Source organism: Ranitomeya variabilis, chromosome 4, assembly GCF_051348905.1.
Source record: "Ranitomeya variabilis isolate aRanVar5 chromosome 4, aRanVar5.hap1, whole genome shotgun sequence".
NCBI classification, from domain to species: domain Eukaryota; kingdom Metazoa; phylum Chordata; class Amphibia; order Anura; family Dendrobatidae; genus Ranitomeya; species Ranitomeya variabilis.
In genome coordinates this window covers 671,649,271-671,670,439 of record NC_135235.1, presented here as the reverse complement: position 1 = coordinate 671,670,439, position 21,169 = coordinate 671,649,271, and the positions used below count along the sequence as shown (strand labels likewise).

The 21,169-nt window shown below is 42.9% G+C and overlaps 1 protein-coding gene across 1 annotated transcript in view; it reads right to left on the bottom strand.

Moving 5' to 3' along the window:
- LOC143768200 (uncharacterized) overlaps nucleotides 1–21,169 on the bottom strand; it is a 144,374-nt gene that overhangs the window by 80,097 nt on the left and 43,108 nt on the right. The window contains exons 9-14 of the mRNA XM_077256891.1: nucleotides 20,175–20,324; nucleotides 19,726–19,905; nucleotides 19,524–19,647; nucleotides 19,336–19,433; nucleotides 18,783–18,873; nucleotides 14,685–15,511 (exon numbers count right to left, since the gene is read on the bottom strand). Of these exons, the coding sequence (XP_077113006.1) occupies nucleotides 14,685–15,511; nucleotides 18,783–18,873; nucleotides 19,336–19,433; nucleotides 19,524–19,647; nucleotides 19,726–19,905; nucleotides 20,175–20,324 (1,470 nt within the window). The remainder of the gene's footprint in view (nucleotides 1–14,684; nucleotides 15,512–18,782; nucleotides 18,874–19,335; nucleotides 19,434–19,523; nucleotides 19,648–19,725; nucleotides 19,906–20,174; nucleotides 20,325–21,169) is intronic.

The following is a 21,169-nucleotide window of genomic DNA, read 5'->3' as shown; positions in this document are numbered from 1 at the left end:
AAGACAAGATACGGAGCTGGGCGAAACTTGTGTGAAAAAAAAGAAAGAAAGAAAATATTTGATCAACTTGACATGATTTAAGCCATATTTCATGCATCATTACTGTGGTGAATGGGGCATATAAGTCTATATATTAAAGAAGCTATTTGGGGAGTATTTCCAGAGTCTGCTCAAGAATCACCCCTATAGCTATAGGATGTGCAAGTGTGTGGCTGGAAATGTAAATGAGCCACTGGGCGCTGTGGCCTCTTTATCCTCCTGCTAACAAAGCCAATTATTTGCTGACTTCATTCCTTTAAGCATCCCTGCAGTGATTCATCCTGATACCCTGATGCTGAGGGGAGCTAAGATGAGGTCTGTGTCCAGTTGCAAGGCACTCGGTGAACCCTTCAGTATGTCTCCGATTTGTCCATCCTCCCCAAACCCATCTGGGAGTTTTATCACGGACTCTACTATTCTTGATTCTCTAGGTACTCCTGACATAGATTTTTGTTCTCCTCCTCTTCAACTCTTAGATCATCAAATTCACCCTTATCTGACCTGGAAGATGCCCAGGTTCCTACCCCTAGTGCACCTCAGGATCCTACCTATAGACAAGTGGATCATCCTTCATCTTTTTCCTGCTATATGACTCACCTTGTGAGGTGGATCCTCTAAACCCAGGTTTGGGTGGGCAATCCAGGGCATCAATGCAGCAGCAGAAAGGCATGTATGAAGCAAAGACTTGAAAACACTTGAAGCCCCAGGCAGACAGAACACATTAAAGGAGGTATATTTGCACAGTCAAAGAAACAGAACCAAGAGTCTTAGTACCAAGACACAGGTGTGTATCTTACAGGCCTAGGCAGACATCACATGAGAACAGGCCAGGCACTTTTAAAACCTGGCATTGAGAGCAGCAGAGAGCATCAACCATAGGGGTAGGTGAAGTCCTCCGGAGTCGAGGCCGACGCGTAACAGTACCCCTCCCTTTTAGATCCTTCCCAGATGAGTTGCTAATAGATGAAGCAGAATTCTTTCCACAAATTATCTTCAGCAGGATTGGAGCAATTATGTCCTTTTTAGGTACCCTGCATCTCTCCTCAGGACCACGAGTCATTTTACAATCCAGAACATGGTTGAATTCATAAACTGTCATTGGATCAAAAGCAGAAACAGTAACTTTTTTGATTGTAGAAGAGGATTTCTTGAGGGCCAGATGACGACTTGCAGATGGCGTGTTGGAAAACGAAGACACAGAAGAAAGGACATCGCTTAGGCTCAGTCAATCTTCCCTGCAGTTCTCCTTGGCTCCATGCTTGGAGAAGACATCTTCAGGGTTTTGATAGGGAGCAGGAATATCAGAGGCAGCGGAATCAGTGCAGAGTTTCTGAGAAGGTGGTTGAGGTGGAATTTCAAAGCAGTTATTAAAACAAGATGATCCCTACCAGGCAATCTAGTCACACGACCAGTCAATAACCAGAGCGTGTAGCTGTAGCCATGGTGGTCCCAAAAGCATTGGTGCCTCAGAAAGTGTCTCAATGTGTAGTGCACCAATCTGAAGAGTTATTTCACTGTCCGGAATAGTTGGGCTATTCACTAAGTTTAACTTCAGAGGCATCTGGAAAGAAACTAAAGGAATTTTCAGCATTTTAGTCAGAAAGAAGTCCATAAAATTTTCTGCTGCTCCGGAATAGCGTGTCCTGTGAACAAAGTAAGAAATTGACATAGGCTCAATTCATTTATCTTTAGTGGAGAGAACAGTTAATGCTAGGGCGATATCTCCCTTTTCACCTAGAGTCTGAAGTTCTCCCCATTTGGCCTTTGGTTTGGAACAATTTGTGCAATAATGATCCTGTTCACCTCAATACAGAATCTGTCAGTAAGGCGATGGGATCTTTTAGCTGGAGATAATCAGTTCCAACCAATCTCCAAGGGTTCCGGTTCAGCCATTCTGGGAGAGATTTTGGAGACGTTTCAAAATGTAACACACGGGCATCATGTGTTTTTCCTTTAAACCATTTTTTAAAACGCAAGCACACTCGGATGGCAAGAGAAATCAAGAGGTCATCGAGGGACGATGGCTAATGTCTACCAGCGACTTCATCTTTGATCCAACTGGATAAGTTGCCGTAGAAAACAGCCAGGAGAGCGTCATTGTTCCATGTCAATTTAGCAGACAGTGTGCAGAATTCTATGGCATATTGTCCCACAGAGCTAGTCCATTTTCTTAGCCTCATTATGAAATCAGAGGTGAAGTGGCCCGCACCTGATTTTGTCAAACACTTTAAGGAAGACAGACAGAAAGGATGGCAGTAGCGCAGCACACACCATTGCATCTCCAGACAATAAAGAAAAAATGTAGGCAACTTTAGACAGTCAGAAAAAAAAAGCTGGGAACATAACTAAAAATGTACAGTGCACTAGTGTACAAAGACCCGACAGGCCTTAATGTCTCAAACAAAATGTGCAGGAGTAAGCAAATGTGGAGACGTCTCCCATGCCAAGTGCTGCAGGTGAGCATTAGATTGTAGCAGGTATGGATGAGCTGGTGGAGATGCTACAGTAATCTTGGACAGTGCGTCCACAGAAGCTGTGAGTGTCACGGGTTTACCACTACAGAGAGGGGCCAGAAGACCAAAGCATCTTATTTCACATACTCCTGCACTGATTAGAAGCACTTTTGCTTCATACTAAACGGTGCAGGTTTCTGTTAGCAGTGCAGGGGTTAAACTGTTCAGCTTAGAGTACCTTAAGCTATTCCTGCTTGGATGATCTCAGCTGTTCAGTATTGGCCACTCCCCTATCCTTTATATACTCACTTCTGGCAATCTGCATTGCCAGTGTTAGTCTTGTACTGCCAGTTGAGGAGTGGAGGTGGCAGTTGTTTGTAGAGGCATTTGGAGTGTTGATCTGTAACTGTTGATTGACGTTTCAGCTGTGTGCAAATCCTGTTCCTCTCCTATTTTGTTTTCCTACCTTTTCTCCCCAGTGTTTCAGCCTCTTGTCTGTGAGTTCATATTTGAATGGTTGGTATATTCATTTATCACTGCACGAACTTGTTAGTCTGGTTTGTGTATAAACGTAAACTATTATTCCCAACTTGCCTGGGTGGGGAGGGAGACAGATATAGGGCTTTTTCAGGAGTTCAGCAAGATACGTGATGTTTTCACCATCAGAAGTAATCCTGGGAGCATGGATAGCTCGGGCGCCCCTAGTGTTAGGGACACGGAAGAAGTCCCTGACCCTGGATATTCCGACAACAGAGTTGTGACAGTGACATCCTGCATAGCCTGGACAAGCTTCCATTGATTTGCAGTGAGTTGCATTACCAATTCAGGCAGATCATCCATATGCCACAGCAACTGTGCCATTACCGCACCTTTGTGATCCATCCTCTTGGTATTCTGTTATATGGCTCAACTTGTGAGTTGGAGCCTATAAACCCAAGACCGGGCCAGCACATGGATCCTGAGCAATGATGCACAGCAGAAAGACACATATGGAGCGATAACTTGAAGCATTGGAAGCTGCAGGCAGACATGACATAGGAAAGTAGGTATGGGTGCACAGTCAAAGAAACAGAATCAAGAGTCTTAATACCAATACTCAGGTGTGTGTCTTGGTGGGCTTTATATTGGCCTAGGCATAGATCACATGGGAACATGCCAGGCCACTTGTAAAACCCAGTGTGGAGCATAGAAGAGGGCAGCGGTCATAGAGGATGGTGATGAAGGCCTGCCAAGCCAAGACAGATGCGTATCACTTCCTGTTTGCCTCGAGCTCAACTGGTGCCATGTTAGAAGCTAAATTGGCTGATACTGAAGCCTCCTTGAAGAGAGAGTTTGCTGAATTCAATTAACAAACAAGTTAATGAGGTGGTCTTCAGGGTTAAGCAAAACTCCAATATCACCTCTGATCTATGAGCCCAACTAATGAAAATAGAGGACCTCGAACAGAGGTCCAGAAGAGTACATTTCAGAACCTGTGAAGTGTCTGAAACAGTTACAGTGGTTACAGCTATCATTACAGAAATTGCTACAGGTATTTTCATTTGTCTTGTGGTATTTGTTGCCTTTTTAGATGCAAATTTTTCAAAATGGCACACATGATTCATGAATTTTGCACAAAATAAAAAACGGGCTATGAAACTTTCTTAGGTTCAAGTCCCCCAGGGGGACTACAAAAAAAAGAAAAGACAAAATAGATAAAACTGAAATAAAGAATTGGAAAAATCGCATGTTTAGTATCAACAAATCTGTGCATGCCCAGTCTATCAAGATATAAAGTACAAAATGTTGGATGTACTCCAAAATGGTAGCAATAAAAATGACAACTCAGTACGATAATAAAATGAAGCCCTCAAACAGCTATTCAGCCTAAAAAATAACAAAAATTGCAGGTCTCAGAAAATGGCAATAATAAGCAAACTTTCTTTAAAAAACCCACAAACTTTTTTAAGCCTCAAAAATAACTAAAAAAAGAATCATATTCCATTTTTTTCACTGCACAATGAACACTGTAAAAACTAACTTTTACACCACCTTCCCCCCCAAATAATCATTTTTTTCACAATTTTCTGTAATTTATATGATAAAATTAGCATGTCATTCATAACTAAAACATATCCTGCAAAAAAACAAGCCCTCTCATATGGCCATGTATATGGTCTGAGAAGAGGGAAAAATGTAAATTGTCTGCATCCTGTACACACTGCACTGAGGTGACACTGTCATGAACCCCATGCACTCAGCTACTCTGCATAGAGGTAAATTGAGAAAAGCCAAGCAATCAGAAGTATGCATGCCTTTAGGATTCAGCAATCTGCAGTCCAAGAGTGAATGCCTGGATATCTCTTATAAGGGGTTAAATAAATCATTTTGGGGAAAGAACAATATCTCCCACCAACCACAGAAAATTAAATGGGAACAAGGAGAAGCTAGAGAAGTGAAGAAAGAGTGAGCAGATGAGATGTCACTCCTATCGGGAGAATGAAGGGAGAGAAGAGAGGATTCATCAAAGTTGTCTCACTGAGCGCCCGCTATTTTACCAAAACAGACTGAGTGATATTGTTTTCCATGAGATAAACAGAGAGAGAACACCCTCCTTTTAATATGGAGAGAGAAAAATAAAGAAAGACACAAAGAGAAACAGAAAGGGAGAAATAAAAACCGAGAGAGAAAAAGAAAGAGAAAAGAAAGAAAAGGTGAAAGAGAGAGTAAAGAAGAAATATTAAAGACAGAATAAAAGAAAGAGAAAATAAAAGAGGAAAAAAGCATAAGCAAGGAACAGAGAGAAAGAGAAAAAGTGTGAGAGGAAGAAAGAACGAGAAAAAGAGTAAAAAAAGAAACTAAAAAAAATCAGAGAGAAAAAAGTCAGGGCTATAAAGATAAATAGAGAAAGGGAAAGAAAAAGAGAGACAGAGCCTCCTTCACTTTGTGCTGCACACAATCACCATTGTCCACTCTGACTGCTGCCCTCTCTGAACCCTGATCTATCTGACTGCTGCCCTCTCTGACATTTCTAACCACTGCCCTCTCTGACATTTCTAACCACTATCAGACCGCTGACTTCTCGGACCACTGACCGCTCTGACCGCTGCCCTCTCTGACATCTCTAACCAGTGATCTATCTGACCGCTGCCCTCTCTGACACCTCTAACCACTTATCTATCTGACCGCTGACTTCTCGGACCACTGACCACTCTGACCGCTGCCCTCTCTGACATCTCTAACCAGTGATCTATCTGACCGCTGACTTCTCGGACCACTGACCACTCTGACCGCTGCCCTCTCTGACACTTCTAACCACTTATCTATCTGACCGCTGACTTCTCGGACCACTGACCACTCTGACCGCTGCCCTCTCTGACACCTCTAACCACTTATCTATCTGACCGCTGACTTCTCGGACCACTGATTACTCTGACCCCTGCCCTCTCTGACATCTCTAACCACTGATCTATCTGACCGCTGACTTCTCGGACCACTGACCTCTCTGACCGCTGCCTTCTCTGACATCTCCAACATCTCTAACCACTTATCTGACCGCTGACTTCTCGGACCACTGACCTCTCTGACATCTCTAACCACTTATCTATCTGACCGCTGACTTCTCGGACCACTGACCACTCTGACCGCTGCCCTCTCTGACACCTCTAACCACTTATCTATCTGACCGCTGACTTCTCGGACCACTGATTACTCTGACCCCTGCCCTCTCTGACATCTCTAACCACTGATCTATCTGACCGCTGACTTCTCGGACCACTGACCTCTCTGACCGCTGCCTTCTCTGACATCTCCAACATCTCTAACCACTTATCTGACCGCTGACTTCTCGGACCACTGACCTCTCTGACATCTCTAACCACTTATCTATCTGACTGCTGACTTCTCGGACCGCTGCCCTCTCTGACATCTCCTACCACTGATCTATATGACCACTGACCTTTGATCTCACACTACTGTCCGATGCAGCCGGTGTCAGACCGTTTCCGCCACAGTTATTCCAAGAGGTGGAGTTATCAGTCTGCTCAGTGTGAATGGAACATTGTGTGTGAGGAAACCGCTGAGATGTTCCCGGCCTCCGGTATCAGGGACTCGCTGCTGTACTGAGTCCTGCACTTGTTTCTCTCTTACTTATTATGCGTTGCTTATATAGCACTAACATATTCCGCAGCGCTTTACAGTTTGCACACATTATCATCGCTGTCCCCGTTGGGGCTCACAATCTAGGTTCCCTATCAGTATGTCTTTGGAATGTGGGAGGAAACCGGCGTACCTGGAGGAAACCAACGCAAACACGGGGAGAACATACAAACTCTTTGCAGATGTTGGCCTTGGGGGGATTTGAACCCAGGACCCCAGAGCTGCAAGGCTGCAGTACTAACCACTGAGCCACCGTGCTGCCCACTGTACAGCAAAGGGCGCAGTAACAGCCAATCCCTGTGCTCCTTTATAGTCACCCTGGTAACAGTCTAATGCCGGCCCTGCTACACACTGCTGCCCGGAGGTGTGAGCCGTCTACAGCCGAGAAGGTCCCTGACATATTGTCAGTGCTGAAGGGGTTAATGTCCCCTACGCCCAATAATGGGCAATCTGTACCACTTACCTCCACCTGAGGAGCTGCACACTAGATGATCCTGTTTACAATGGAGGCATGATGTCACAGGAAAGGGCGGAGCCTCACACAGTGCAGAGGTCACACCAGGGGGCTGCAGGATGGAGCTGAATGGCAATGATTATTATTCTCTTCTTTGTTATACATAGGCCTACGTGTGAGTAATGTAAGTGGTGCGTCTGCTGGAGGAAGGAGCAGGCAGAGGAGGGATGTTACTACATGAGAATGGACATGTGAGCGGGTTGGAAAGTGAGAGGTGACGAGGGGATTTATGTAACAGCACGGACGACTGAACGCTCTAAAATAAACTGGATTCTACTCGCCACCCTGCAGAGCCGCACACCACATGTATGGCTGTTGTTCTGTGCGGACAGGACCTGTGATGAGGTCACAGGAGGGGAGGAGTCAGGGGTCACATGATCAGGGGCCTCAGTGTATGCAGGACTCTGAGTGGTGGGATCAGGAGGGGTTTACAGTGTGGACATAGCAGAGCTGTGTGTGTACGGAGTAGAGCCGTGTGAGCGACGTATACAAAGTGGATCCGCGGTCTGGCTCCATCACATGTGGCTCTTTAAATGTGCAACAGAAATATGCCAGAATTGACCAGAAGATACGAGTAACCACTATTTAGTAACTGTAGTTATCTTTTCTATTTCCCATACTTACTCTCACCATGATTACATCGGCCCTTACAGTGTTTGCTCCACTAATCCTCACTCTCCTTCGCTATCCCCAAACCCCAGCACCCCTCTAACCAAATATCATCTCTCCTTCCCTCTTACCCCCCACCTGACCTCATCTGTAGACCTGCTCCTGAACCTCAAATCTGTCCTAATAAAACATAAAACAAGCTAGCCACTCTCCCACCTGCTTTCTCTGTCTCTGCTTCTCCTCACTGCTGGCAACATGTCTCACAATCCTGGACCCCTACAGCTGGTACTTCCCATTTATTCCCCTTCTATCGCTCCCTACCTAATATGAACAATTGCAATCTCTCCTACATAAAAATCCCTTGCCTCTGACACCCACCGCCTGCTCCATCTCTCTGGATCACTCTAGAACTCCCACTCTGTCTGCAATAAACTCCATATGATTCACAATCTCTTTACTTGTCACAATCTTATCTTCCTGGGCCTCACCAAAACATGGCTGACACCTTCCGACATGGCCTCCACTGCTGTCCTGTGTTATGGTGGCCTCCGCTTCACCCACACTCCTCGCCCTAACAACAGACATGGGGGAGTGGGTCTTCTCCTTTCTAACACCTGCACCTTCAACACAATCCTACCTCTACCCTCCCTCATCCTTCCCTCTTTTGAAGTCCACTGTGTCCACATTTACTCTACCTACATCCTCCAAGTGGCCATCATATACTTCTGTTTTCGAACATGTCTAAATCATGCATATTCTCAAAAAGCCATCCTCGAGCCAACCCCCATGTCCAGCTATCACCCCATATCACTGCTCCCATTCACTTCCAAATTCCTTGAGCAGCATTTTCATGCTGAACTTTCTTTCCACTTCTCCTCTAACTCACTCTTCGACAACCTACAATCTTGCTTCCGTCCCCACCATTCCACTGAAGCTGCCCTGACCAAAATTACTAACAGCATATTCACAGCCAACCTGTCCTCTGCCTTCGACACAGTTGACCACTGCCTCCTACTAAAGATCCTCTCTTTCTTGGCATCAGAGACCTTGCCCTATCCCGGATGTCCTTATACCTTACCAACTGCACATTTAGTGTCTCCCACTCCCACACTATCTCCTCATCCCGCCCTCTCTGTGTTGGAGCCCCTCAAGGCTCTGTTCTAGGACCCCTACTCTTCTTTATCTATACCCTCGGCCTGGGACAACTCAAAGTCCTATGGCTTCCAGTAACATCTGTACACTGATGGCACGCAGATCTACCTCTCTGGCCCAGACGTCACCTCTGTGCTATCCAGAATCCCGCAATGTCTATCAGCCATATCCTCCTTCTTCTCCTCTCTATTCCTCAAACTCAATGTGGACAAATCTGAACTCATTATCTTTTCTCCATCTTGCGTGTCTTACCTACCTGATCTATCTATCTATCACAATAAATGAATTCACACTTTCCCCTGTACCAAAAATCCGCTGCCTCGGAGTAACCTTTGCCTCTCCCCTGTCCTTCAAACCGCACATCCAAGCTCTCGCCACCTCCTGTCACCTCCAGTTCAAAAATATTTCCTCAACCCTCAATCTACTAAAATGCTTGTGCATGCCCTCTCCTGCCTCAACTACTGCAACATCCTCATCTGTGGCCTCCCTAGTAACAGTCTCGCACCTCTACAGTCTGTCCTTAACTCTGCTGCCCGACTAATTAATTTCTCTCCTCGTTACTACCCTGCTTACCTCCGAAGCAAATGTATTCAATGACTCCCAATTTGTGTTCTCTGTACACTGTGCATCCAATCAGAGGTGGAGACGGAGTATTGAGATCATAAATAAGGAGGACTATCTGGCAGTAGGCTTACTAGACCTCCAGTGATAATCTCCTTCTGATAAAAGTGATTTTATTAAAACTACAGCAAGCTGCCCAGCAAGTGACATATTCTATTTAGGAAAAAGGGGGAAGTTGTTTGGTCTCTTGGTTATTGTTCAGACTAAAGCTGGAACTGTGGTTGCAGATGGTGTATTTCACTAATTATCATATTTCCCTGCTTAATGTGACAAGCCTCATGAACGTTGTTTCTCAAGCCATTGCAATTACTATGTCTTAGAAATCTTAGAACGTTAGACCACAGCTTTGTCACAGACTAGTTGGCATAGATTTCTGGATTTTTTTTTCTTTATTGGCTTTCAGTCATATGCAGGGAGTTGATTAGTTGGTCCATTGAGTACTGTCAGTTCAATTTCAGCTTACAGTGGGTACGGAAAGTATTCAGACCCCTTTAAATTTTTCACTCTTTATTTCATTGCAGCCATTTTTTCCACACTAATGAACACTCTGCACCCCAACTTGACTGAAAAAAACCCTGAAATGTAGAAATTTTTGCAAATTTAATAAAAAAGAAAAACTGAAATATCACATGGACATAACTATTCAGATCGTTTGCTCAGACACTCATATTTAAGTCACATGCTGTCCATTTCCTTGTGATCCTCCTTGAGATGGTTCTACTCCTTCATTGGAGTCCAGCTGTGTTAGGACTTGATTTGGAAAGGCATCCACCTGTCTATATAAGACCTCACAGCTCCCGATGCATGTCAGACCAAATGAGAATCATGATGTCAAAGAAACTGGCCAAGGAGCTCAGTGACAGAATTGTGGCAAGGCACAGATATAGCCAAAGTTACAACAGAATTGCTGCTGTACTCAAGGTTCTTAAGAGCACAGTGGCCTCCATAATCCTTAAACAGAAGAAGTTTAGGACCACCAAAAGTCTTCCTAGACCTGGCAGTCCAGCCAAACTGAGCAATCGTGGGAGAAGAGCCTTGGTGAGAGAGGAAAAGAAGAACCCCAAGATCACTGACTGAGCTCCAGAGATGCAGTAGGGAGATATAATGCTGGGTTCACATTTCGTTTTGGCAGTCCGTTAGACGGACTGCGTTACACCGCGGTGTAACGCAATCCATTAACACCGCCATTAATCCCTATGTCGGACGCATCGCTAGCGCACGCCCACAATGGGTGTGCGCTAGCGATGTGCCGTCATTGAGAGACGGACCCTGGGACGCGGGCTGCAGCATTTCCGGGTCCGTCACTGCTAGCGCAGATAGATAATATTAGAACACAGCAATACCACAGATACAGAGGATATGATAATATATCTATATTATTCCCAATACCGTAATTCACCAATTCATGGTATGCTATGTAAATTGGTGACAACCGCCACCTAGTGGAGAGAGAGGCCCAATCACCTTACCTACAGATCACCAGAAAGTAACCACAGCAAGGAATTATATTAAAGATATACTTTTATTCTACATATACAGCAACAACAATATATAACAATTTACATCAATAAAATTATGTCATATAAAATCAAATAACTGTGCGCAACACAGGACTAATAATAATACATAATATGACGGCTACCCCACTATTGCATAATAGATCCCTACCAGGAACAGGCTATATTAATCTCACTGTTCCAATTAAAATTGTGTAAAAACCAATTATAAAAACACTCAAAGTGCAAAAGTGCCGAAAAATCAATATTATGTATCACAAAATCAATAAAGCACCGTGCAATGTGCTAAGACTGCACTAAGCAGCAAATGCTAAAAGTGCAGTAGTGCTCAAGAAATATATGTGTCTCAAAACAACCATACAAAAAAGTGCAATGTGCTGAGACTGCACTAAGCAGCCAATTTCCGTGCTTAAAACAAAACACTGTGCAAGAAACTGGAGGGACCATAAATATAAAATATATGCGGGTATATACCTTGGGATAGCCGTGTCCTGTGGTGCCGCGCCCCAACGCGCGTTTCGGACTATTTCCTTCGCCAGAGCCCTGACCTAAACCCAATTGAGCATCTCTGGAGAGACCTGAAAATGGCTGTCCACCAACGTTCACCATCCAACCTAAAGGAACTGGAGAAGATCTGCAAGGAAGAATGGCAGAGGATCCCCAAATCCAGGTGTGGAAAACTTGTTGCATCCTTCCCAAGAAGACTCATGGCTGTAACAGCTCAAAAGGTGCTTCTACTCAATACTGAGCAAAGGTTCTGAATACTTACGACCATGTAATATTTCAGTTTTTCTTTTTTAATAAATTTGCAAAAACTACTACATTTCTGTTTTTTTTTCTTTCAGTCAAGAAGTTGGGCAGAGTGTACATTAATGAGAAAAAAAATGAACTTTTTCGAATTTACCAAATGACTGCAATGAAAGAATGAAAAATTTAAAGGGATCTGAATACTTTCCATACTCCGTGTACTCCTCAATATGTAGTAGACTTTGGTCGCCACAATAAAAATGAGATGAAAATGTAGTCTCAGTTGTTTCTTAGTCTCTTACGGAGTTCAAACATCCCATAAAGTACTCGAAAGTGCCCATTAAGGAGACTGCTGGTGGCTTTAGGTGGACAAATAGGGATAGTCAAGTAAAATCTTTGGTTACTGGAATAACTGACCTTTTTCATGCATGCAACACTATAGTGAGGAGATGGTCAGGAGACTCCCTAGCCTGGCTCAGTGATGTAATACGGTCATTGCAATTATTTCCTATGGCAGGATAATAGCTCACCTGTCTAATTCACAAAAAATTAAGCCACTTAGTGTACATTTTTGTCTGTACTCCAGCCACTGACGACAGTTAAAAAGTGCGCCACTCATTAAGTGGTGTGTGCCTCTTAATGAAAGGGGCACACGAGTAAGGTGTACCTAATTCATTAAGAATGGCATTCACAATGCCGGTCTTAACAAATTGGGGCCAATGTGTCTTAACAAAAAAAATGTCTGTGATCCCTAACGTAAGTTAATATTTATACACAAAAATAAGCTGTCTCAACTTCATAGGTTCTGAGGCTTTAGCTTATGAGTTTGTTCCCTATCAGATAATGATCAATGATCACCCCCGCTACATTTTGTTAACATTTAAAAAAAAAACAAAAAAAACACTATGCTCATTCACCCCAAACCCCCCCCCCCCCCCCCCACGTCACGTCACCTAATTAGACAGCCATTGGGATCAGTGGAGGAGCCCCAATAGTTGATTCAGGAAGGGAGAGCTATGGCACAGTTTTTTTGTTTTGAACAAACTGCAGCCATACCTTACCTGAAAGCAATAACCCGTTTAATAACCCCAAAATTATATCACTTCTAAATAAAATGCCCAAATAACAAAACATCCCAAACACAAGAATATACATTTTAAAACTTTTATTATTAATTGGTAACAAAATAAGATGCCCTTCACTTAGTTTCTAATAGTTTCTCTTTTCTGCCTTACGTGAACATTTCAGCTCATTAAAGTACTTTTAATTTTTAACAAAGATTACCCAAAACAATCACAAAATGCTGTCCTTATATAATGATTTACCATCTCCCCCACTTTTTCATTATTTTCCCTTCCCTTCCTCCAAGAGCCATAACGTTTTTACTTTTCCGTCCACACATCCACGGAAGGGCTTGTTGCTGTTTGCCACTGGCTGCCTTTCTCTTCTTTTTGCCGTCGTAACTCCAGCCTGTTCACCCGAGGCCGAGACTTATGGCCGTGTGACATTACGACACACAACGCATAGTAACCTCCAAGACCTAGTCACAGCTTAGAGTAAGCAAGCCAGAACTACTATGACAAAATGAAAACGCCAGGAGATGGAGCTCATTATGAGTAAAGGAAGAGGCAGTTCTGATTAGCGGACTGCGAGCAGCGGTGGGGCAAAACACCTGTGAGGTGAATATAATTTTTCTTTTACATTTTACTTTTATTATGCTCTGGGGTCTAAAGAGACACAAGATCATAATAAGTGATTTTCAATTTGAAAAGAATAACTTTGCTGCAAATCAAATTTCCCCAGGAAAATCCAAGCAATTTGGTGGATTTGTATTTTATCAAATCTGCTCATCTCTCATCATCGGCACTCCCATAATTTGTGCATATTGCATACAACATATTGGGCAGTTAACGTCAAAACAAATTCCTATCTTATGGAGAAAGCTGAGCGTCTTATATGTCCTATGGAAAAATTGTGAAATTGAGATGCTAATTTTGGTGTTAATTCTAACATGAGGCTCCTTCAACTCTCCGAAATAGTGACTAAATCATAAAGCAAACGTACAAAAAAAAAAAAAAAGATTACCTTCTGTGTGCGTTCCTTGATGTTTAAAAAAAAAATGGGACTTTTTTTATGGCCATTTAGAACTGGTTAGGTTATTGGTAGTGTTGAGCATTCCGATACTGCAAATATCGGGTATCAGCCGATATTCGCTGTATCGGAATTCCGATACCGAGTTCCGATATTTTTGTGATATCGGAATCGGAAGTTCCTATAAGCTCCCAGGCGTGTGCGGTGCGTATGGTTCCCAGGGTCTGGAGGAGAGGAGACTCTCCTTCAGGCCCTGGGATCCATATTCATGTAAAAAATAAAGAATAAAAAATATGGATATACTCACCACTCGGACGGACCCTGGACCTCAGCGGTGCAACCGGCAGCCTCCGTTCCTAAGAATGCAGTGAGTGTAGGACCTGCAATGACGTCGCGGCTTGTGATTGGTCGCATGAGCGGTCACGCGACCAATCACAAGCCTCGACGTCATCGAAGGTCCTTCACTCTGCATTCTTAGGAACGGAGGCAGACGCTTGCAGCGGTGAGGTCCAGGGGCCGTCGGAGGGGTGAGTATATCCATATTTTTTATTTTTATTCTTTATTTTTTACATGAATATGGATCCCAGGGCCTGAAGGAGAGTTTCCTCTCCTTCAGACCCTGGGAACCATCCAGGATCACTTCCGATATTTGTGTCCCATTGACTTGTATTGGTATCGGGTATCGGCGATATCCGATATTTTTTGGATATCGGCCGATCCAATCCGATACCGATACTTTCAAATATCGGAAGGTATCGCTCAACACTAGTTATTGGATAAATACTTTCCTCATACAGTATATTAAAGTGGTTTCTGCTCTGTATGAGTTTTTTGATGGCTATTAAGAAATGATTTCTTGGTAAAACCTTTCTCGCATTCTGGACATGAGTATGGCTTCTGCCCTGTGTGAGTTCTTTGATGTCTAACAAGATCTGAATTCTGGATAAAACATTTTCCACATTCTAAACATGAATAAGGCTTTTCTCCAGTGTGAATATTTTGATGCGTTTCAAGAGATGATTTTTTGGTAAAAAGTTTACCACATTCAGAACATGAAAAAGGCTTCACTCCTGTGTGAACCCACTGATGTCTAATAAGGTTTGATTTATCATTATAATGTTTCCCACATTCTGAACATGAATATGGCACTGCTCCTGTGTGAATTCTCTTGTGCTTAACAAGTCCCCATTTCTGTCTAAAGCATTTCTCACATTCTGAACATGAATATGGCTTTGCACCTGTGTGAATTCTCTGATGTCTAAAAAGATCTGTTTTATCTCTAAAGCATTTACCACATGCGTCACAAGAAATTGGCTTTTCCCCAGTGTGACTTCTCTGATGTTTAACAAGACATGATTTCCAGGTAAAACGTTTTCCACAGTCTAAACATGAAAATGGCTTTTGCTCTGTGTGACTTCTTTGATTTATGACATCTCTTCTGTCACATTTATTTTTCTGTCTTGAATCAGAAGATGGGACCTGTTCAAAAGGATCGGATGATAGATCTGTACTGCAAAGGGCTATATGTGGAATTAGGACATGTTCTTCATATGTATCTTTTGTGATACTACGATCATCTGCTTTAAAATCTAACGATATCCATTGTACCTCTGAGCTCCAGGAACAGTCATCTGCCAAGAGTAAAACAGATTATTTTTAAATATCTAAACTTTATACTGATATTTTATAACATTTATAGCCGAAATGTCCATACAAATTACAAGTCATGCAGCCAAATTTACTTTTTTACCCAGGAAAGTGATGCAAAATTTTATATGAACATAATAGAAGATAAAGACTTCTCAATCCCCATTTTTATTAATGGCCTTCAGCTCGATCTAAAGCCATGGTGAATTGATGGATGAAAGCTCTATAGGAAGATCAATCTTGTGCTAGATAGATTGACCAGGGTCTTCTCCGCTGTTATCTTGATTGTATCAAACCATTTATTGGGTTGCTGGTCTTCCTCTTGTCTTGTTCCTTCTATTCTTCCGACCACAATACCCTTCTCCAGAAATTGTTCTCTTCGTATGATGTGACCAAAGTAGGCAAGTCAAAGCTAGGTGATTCTTGCTTCAAGTGACATGTCTGGTAGTAGTCAATATCTTTGTCTTGGAGTAGAGGTTCGTGCTCGAGATTTCCATCCTGACACTCCGTAATATGTCCCTCATTCCATGTACGCTTATTGTGGTCAATGTTGTATCATTTGAGTATTTAAAATTGTTGACGATTCGTTTAGCTATTTTGATGCCTTCTTTTTCGGCAAGTTCAGCCTTCCTGAAAATAGCTTCTGCCTATGAATTGAAAAGAAATGGAGCCTTGTCTGACGCCTCACTCTACATTGAACCATGCCGTGTTGCAGTGTTGCGTTCGAACTTTTACTTCTTGGTCCATCTGAAAGTTCCTAATCAGACTGATCTGATGGTTCAACACACCCATATCCTTCATTATATTCCAAACTTTCAAGTGATCAACACAATCGAAGGGTTTGCTGTAGTTGATGAATCAAAAATAGATCTCCTTGTTGTATTCTTAGGCCTTTTCCATTATTCATAATGTTTTCCTCTGCTTTATCTGAATCTTGCTTGTTCCTCTGGCAGCTCTTTGTCAAAGTAAGGTTGTATCCATCTTTGTAAGATCTTCAGTAGTAATTTGCTGATATGAGCGTAATAGTCCCATAGTTTCTAAAGTCGGTAGCATCTCCCTTCTTCGAAATGGGAATAAACATGGATCTTGTTCAGTCCTTGTGCCATTTACCAGTTGTCCATATCTGTTGACACAGGCATGTGATAACATCAACTGCTGCTTCAGAATACTTTATTAGCTCTATCACTCTAGCGCTTTGTTTATTGACATAAGCTTTATTGCAGCAATGACTTAGGGTACTGTCACACAGTGGCACTTTGGTCGCTATGACGGTACGATCCGTGACGTTCCAGCGATATCCATACGATATTGCTGTGTCTGACACGCAGCAGCGATCAGGGACCCTGCTGAGAATCGTACGTCGTAGCAGATCGTTTGGAACTTTCTTTCGTCGCTGGATCTCCCGCTGTCATCGCTGGATCGTTGTGTGTGACAGCGATCCAGCGATGCGTTCGCTTGTAACCAGGGTAAACATCGGGTTACTAAGCGCAGGGCCGCGCTTAGTAACCCGATGTTTACTGTGGTTACCAGCGTAAAAGTAAAAAAAAAAAAAACCGTACATACTCACATTCCGGTGTCCGTCAGGTCCCTTGCAGTCTGCTTCCCGCTCTGACTGACTGCCGGCCGGAATGTAAGAGCAGATCACAGCGGTGACGTCACCGCTGTGATCTGCTTTCACTTTACGGCGGCACTCAGTCAGTGCGGGAAGCAGACGGCAATGGACCTGAAGGACACCGGAATGTGAGTATGTACGTTTTTTTTTTTTTTTTACTTTTACGCTGGTAATCACGGTAAACATCGGGTTACTAAACGCGGCCCTGCGCTTAGTAACACGATGTTTACCCTGGTTACCCAGGGACCTCGGCATCGTTGGTCGCTGGAGAGCGGTCTGTGTGACAGCTCTCCAGCGACCACACAACGACTTTCCAGCGATCACGGCCAGGTCGTATCGCTGGTCGTGATCGTTGGAAAGTTGCAGAGTGTGACAGTACCCTTAGTCTTTCAAGATGTTCGGTTCGCTATCATTTCCTCAGTCTCAGTTTCTTCCCATACCACTGAGTCGTTTTTCTAGAGGTGCTCAGTGTATTCTTTCTATCTTTCTTCTGTTCTGGCTAGGTTAGTTTGTTCCGATTGGCGCCTTTCAACATTTTCACTCTTGGTTCATACTTTCGTCGTATCTCTTTGATCTTTTGGTATGCCTTCTTGGTCTTGCCCTTCAGATGATACGCGTTCAATCTCTGTACAAATCCTTTCTTAATAAAGTTCTTTGTCTGCTAGAATGGATCTCTTTAGTGTTTTACTGATGTTGTCTGCGTCCTGCTTGTTACCTTTTGCTTTTCCAATCGTCTTTCTTTGATGACCTTTAAGGACTCTTCTGTTAAACATGTCTAAGAGGGTCGCTTCTGCCTCTTGTTTGTTGTCTGAGTTCATCAGTAATAATAGTCATTATATGTGTCCATAATTCCTCAGGCTCTTTCATCCCCAAGCTGCGCAAAATCCCTCATCAGCACTGAGAACAGATATTGAAGAAATCAGCCTCATTCTCCTAGGTTTATTTCATGTCCATATTCCAGTTGTATTTTTACCTCACATACTCTACCTGTGTTGTTATCTACACCAGTATAACATATTCATGCATGTAATGTGCGTTTTGGCTTAAGGAGTCAAAATAAAACTAAAAAAACTGACAACACAAACTTAACCCCTTAGTGACTGGGCACATTTTTTAAAAAAATCTGACCAGTGTCATTTTATATGGTAATAACTCTGAAATGCTTCAACAAATCCCATTGATTTGGAAACTGTTTTTTTCATAACACATTGTACTTTATGATAATGGTAAATTTAGGCTGATATGTCTTGTGTTTATTTTTAAAAAATATCAGAAATTTGACAAAAATGTAAAAAATGCAATTTTCAAACTTTGAATGATTATCCTCTTAATTCAGATAGTCATACTTTAGCAAAACATTAATAAATAACATTTCCCTCATGTCTGCTTTTAATCAGCACCATTTGTAAAATGTTATTTTATTATGTTAGCATTTTAGGATGTTTAGCCATAATCATCAACATTAACAGAAATAAACACTTGAAATAGATTACTCTGTTTGTAATGAATCTATATATGAGTTTCATTGTATGTATTGAAGAACTGAAATAAATTACCTTTTTGATGATATTCTAATTTTGTGAGAAGCACCTGTATATCCAGATGAATTTGTGACTTCTCTGTATTTAGTGGTTACTACTCACCTGGGCAGTTATCTTTAGTAATCTCCACTTTACACCACTCATCACCCCTCACATATGTCTCTGTAGTATTAATATGGGTCAGATCTTCACCCTGAAACAAATATTGCAAAAGTCACAGACAGATGTTGAAGTCACAACTATGATCAGCTCTAATCCTGCCATCTCCACCGTTCTCATTACACAAGTATAAAACATATAATAGCGGTGAATAAAACAAGACTGAGCACTAGTGATGAGCGAGTGTACTCGTTGCTCGGGTTTTCCCGAGCATGCTATTTTTTACTGCTCGGAGATTTAGTTTTCATCGAGGCATCTGAATGATTTACAGCTACTAGACTAGCCTGCTTGAGTACATGTGGGGATTCCCTAGCAACCAGGTAACCCCCACATGTACTCAGTCGTAAATCATTCAGCTGCCGTTATGAAAACTAAATCTCCAAGCAGTCATAAATACTCGGAGGTCACCCGAGCAACGAGTACACTCGCTTATCGCTACTGAGCACAAGACTTTCACATCATAGGGGAGATCTCATGAAACCTTCTCTCCATCTACCTGATGATTCTGAGGAACATTGGGATCTTCTTGTTTACAGTCCTGTGGAAGAAGAGGACAGGGACATCTCTCTGGTGTTGTCCTCTTACAGGATAGATCTGGAGGAAACACATACAGGGACTGAATTCATTCTTTACTTAATTCTTTACTTAATAATTATAGGCTGTGTATTTAGTCCTGTCTATTACCTGGTGATGTGAGGAGCTGGGGAACCTCCATTATGACGTCCTTGTACAGATCTTTGTGTCCTTCTAAATACTCCCACTCCTCCATGGAGAAATAGACGGTGACATCCTGACACCTTATAGGAACCTGACACATACAAGGATACCGTCATCCCCCCGATCCCTTTGTAGCATTATAATGTTCCAGCATTCCCAGCAGTGTCACCTCTCCAGTCAGCAGCTCTACCAGCTTGTAGACGAGTTCTAGGATCTTCTGATCATTGATGTCCTCATGTATCAGGGGGTGAGGTGGAGGATCTTTGATTGGGCTCAGCGGTCTTCCCCATCCCTCACACACAGGGTCCTGACAGCGCTCACTAGAGGTCTTCTTCACTACTGTGTAATCCTGGTTATGGAGAGACACATTAATAAATCTCACTAAAGACATTTCCAGTGTCTACAGGGGGTGGGGGGTAAGTTTTGTTATGTGTTATCTGGGTTGTTTCGTTTGAAATTGAATGTCTTCTGAAAAGATTGTATCCTGATGTTTTTTTTTTTATAAAAATCTATTTGAGTTAAAAAAAAGACACTTCCAGAGTCCTCACCTCTCCAGTGCTGTCCATGTTACTCCCATAGATAAGAATGGTGTAATGTGAGGTCATCAGAATCTCTTACCTCTCCAGTAAGGCGGAAGAGGATCTCCAGGGTTATGCGTAATATCCTCTTTGCCATCTTTTCCCTGTCCATATCCATTCCTGAAGGGTCAATCAGGACTATGTCATTATATGGAAGATCTCCATTGAGAGGATCCAATAATGTAGGAACCTGAATGGGGAGAAGAGGACGATGTAACATCATTAGTGTTGAGCATTCCGATACCGCAAGTATCGGGTATCGGAATTCCGATACCGAGATCCGATACTTTTGTGGTATCGGGTATCGGTATCGAAACAACACTAATGTAAAAATGTGTAAAAGAGAGAATTAAAATAAAAAATATTGCTATACTCACCTCTCCGACGCAGCCTGGACCTCACCGAGGGAACCGGCAGCGTTGTTTGCTTAAAATTCGCGCGTTTACTTCCTTACGTGAAGTCCCGGCTTGTGATTGGTCGCGTGCCGCCCATGTGGCCGCGACGCGACCAATCACAGCAAGCCGTGACGTAATTTCAGGTCCTTCAGGATTTTAAAATTACGTTCTGGCTTGTGATTGGTCGCGTCGCGGTCACATGGGCGACGCGACCAATCACAAGCCGTGACGTCACGGGAGGCTGGACACGCGCGCATTTTAAAATGCGCGCGTGTCCTGCCTCCCGTGACGTCCCGGGAGTTTCCTCTCCTTCAGACCCTGGGAACCATCAGGGATACCGTCCGATACTTGAGTCCCATTGACTTGTATTGGTATCGGGTATCGGTATCGGACTGGATCCGATACTTTGCCGGTATCGGCCGATACTTTCCGATACCGATACTTTCAAGTATCGGACGGTATCGCTCAACACTAAACATCATTGAAGAATTACATGTAATATTACAGTTACTAGAGGCGTGATGCTGATAGTGGTAGTGGCAGAGCACTTCATACATCTTGAGGTCTGACAGAGATACTTATGTCATGCCAGTTGAAATTACGGAAGTTATGAATAAATGTAGGTGATTTAGTGCTATTT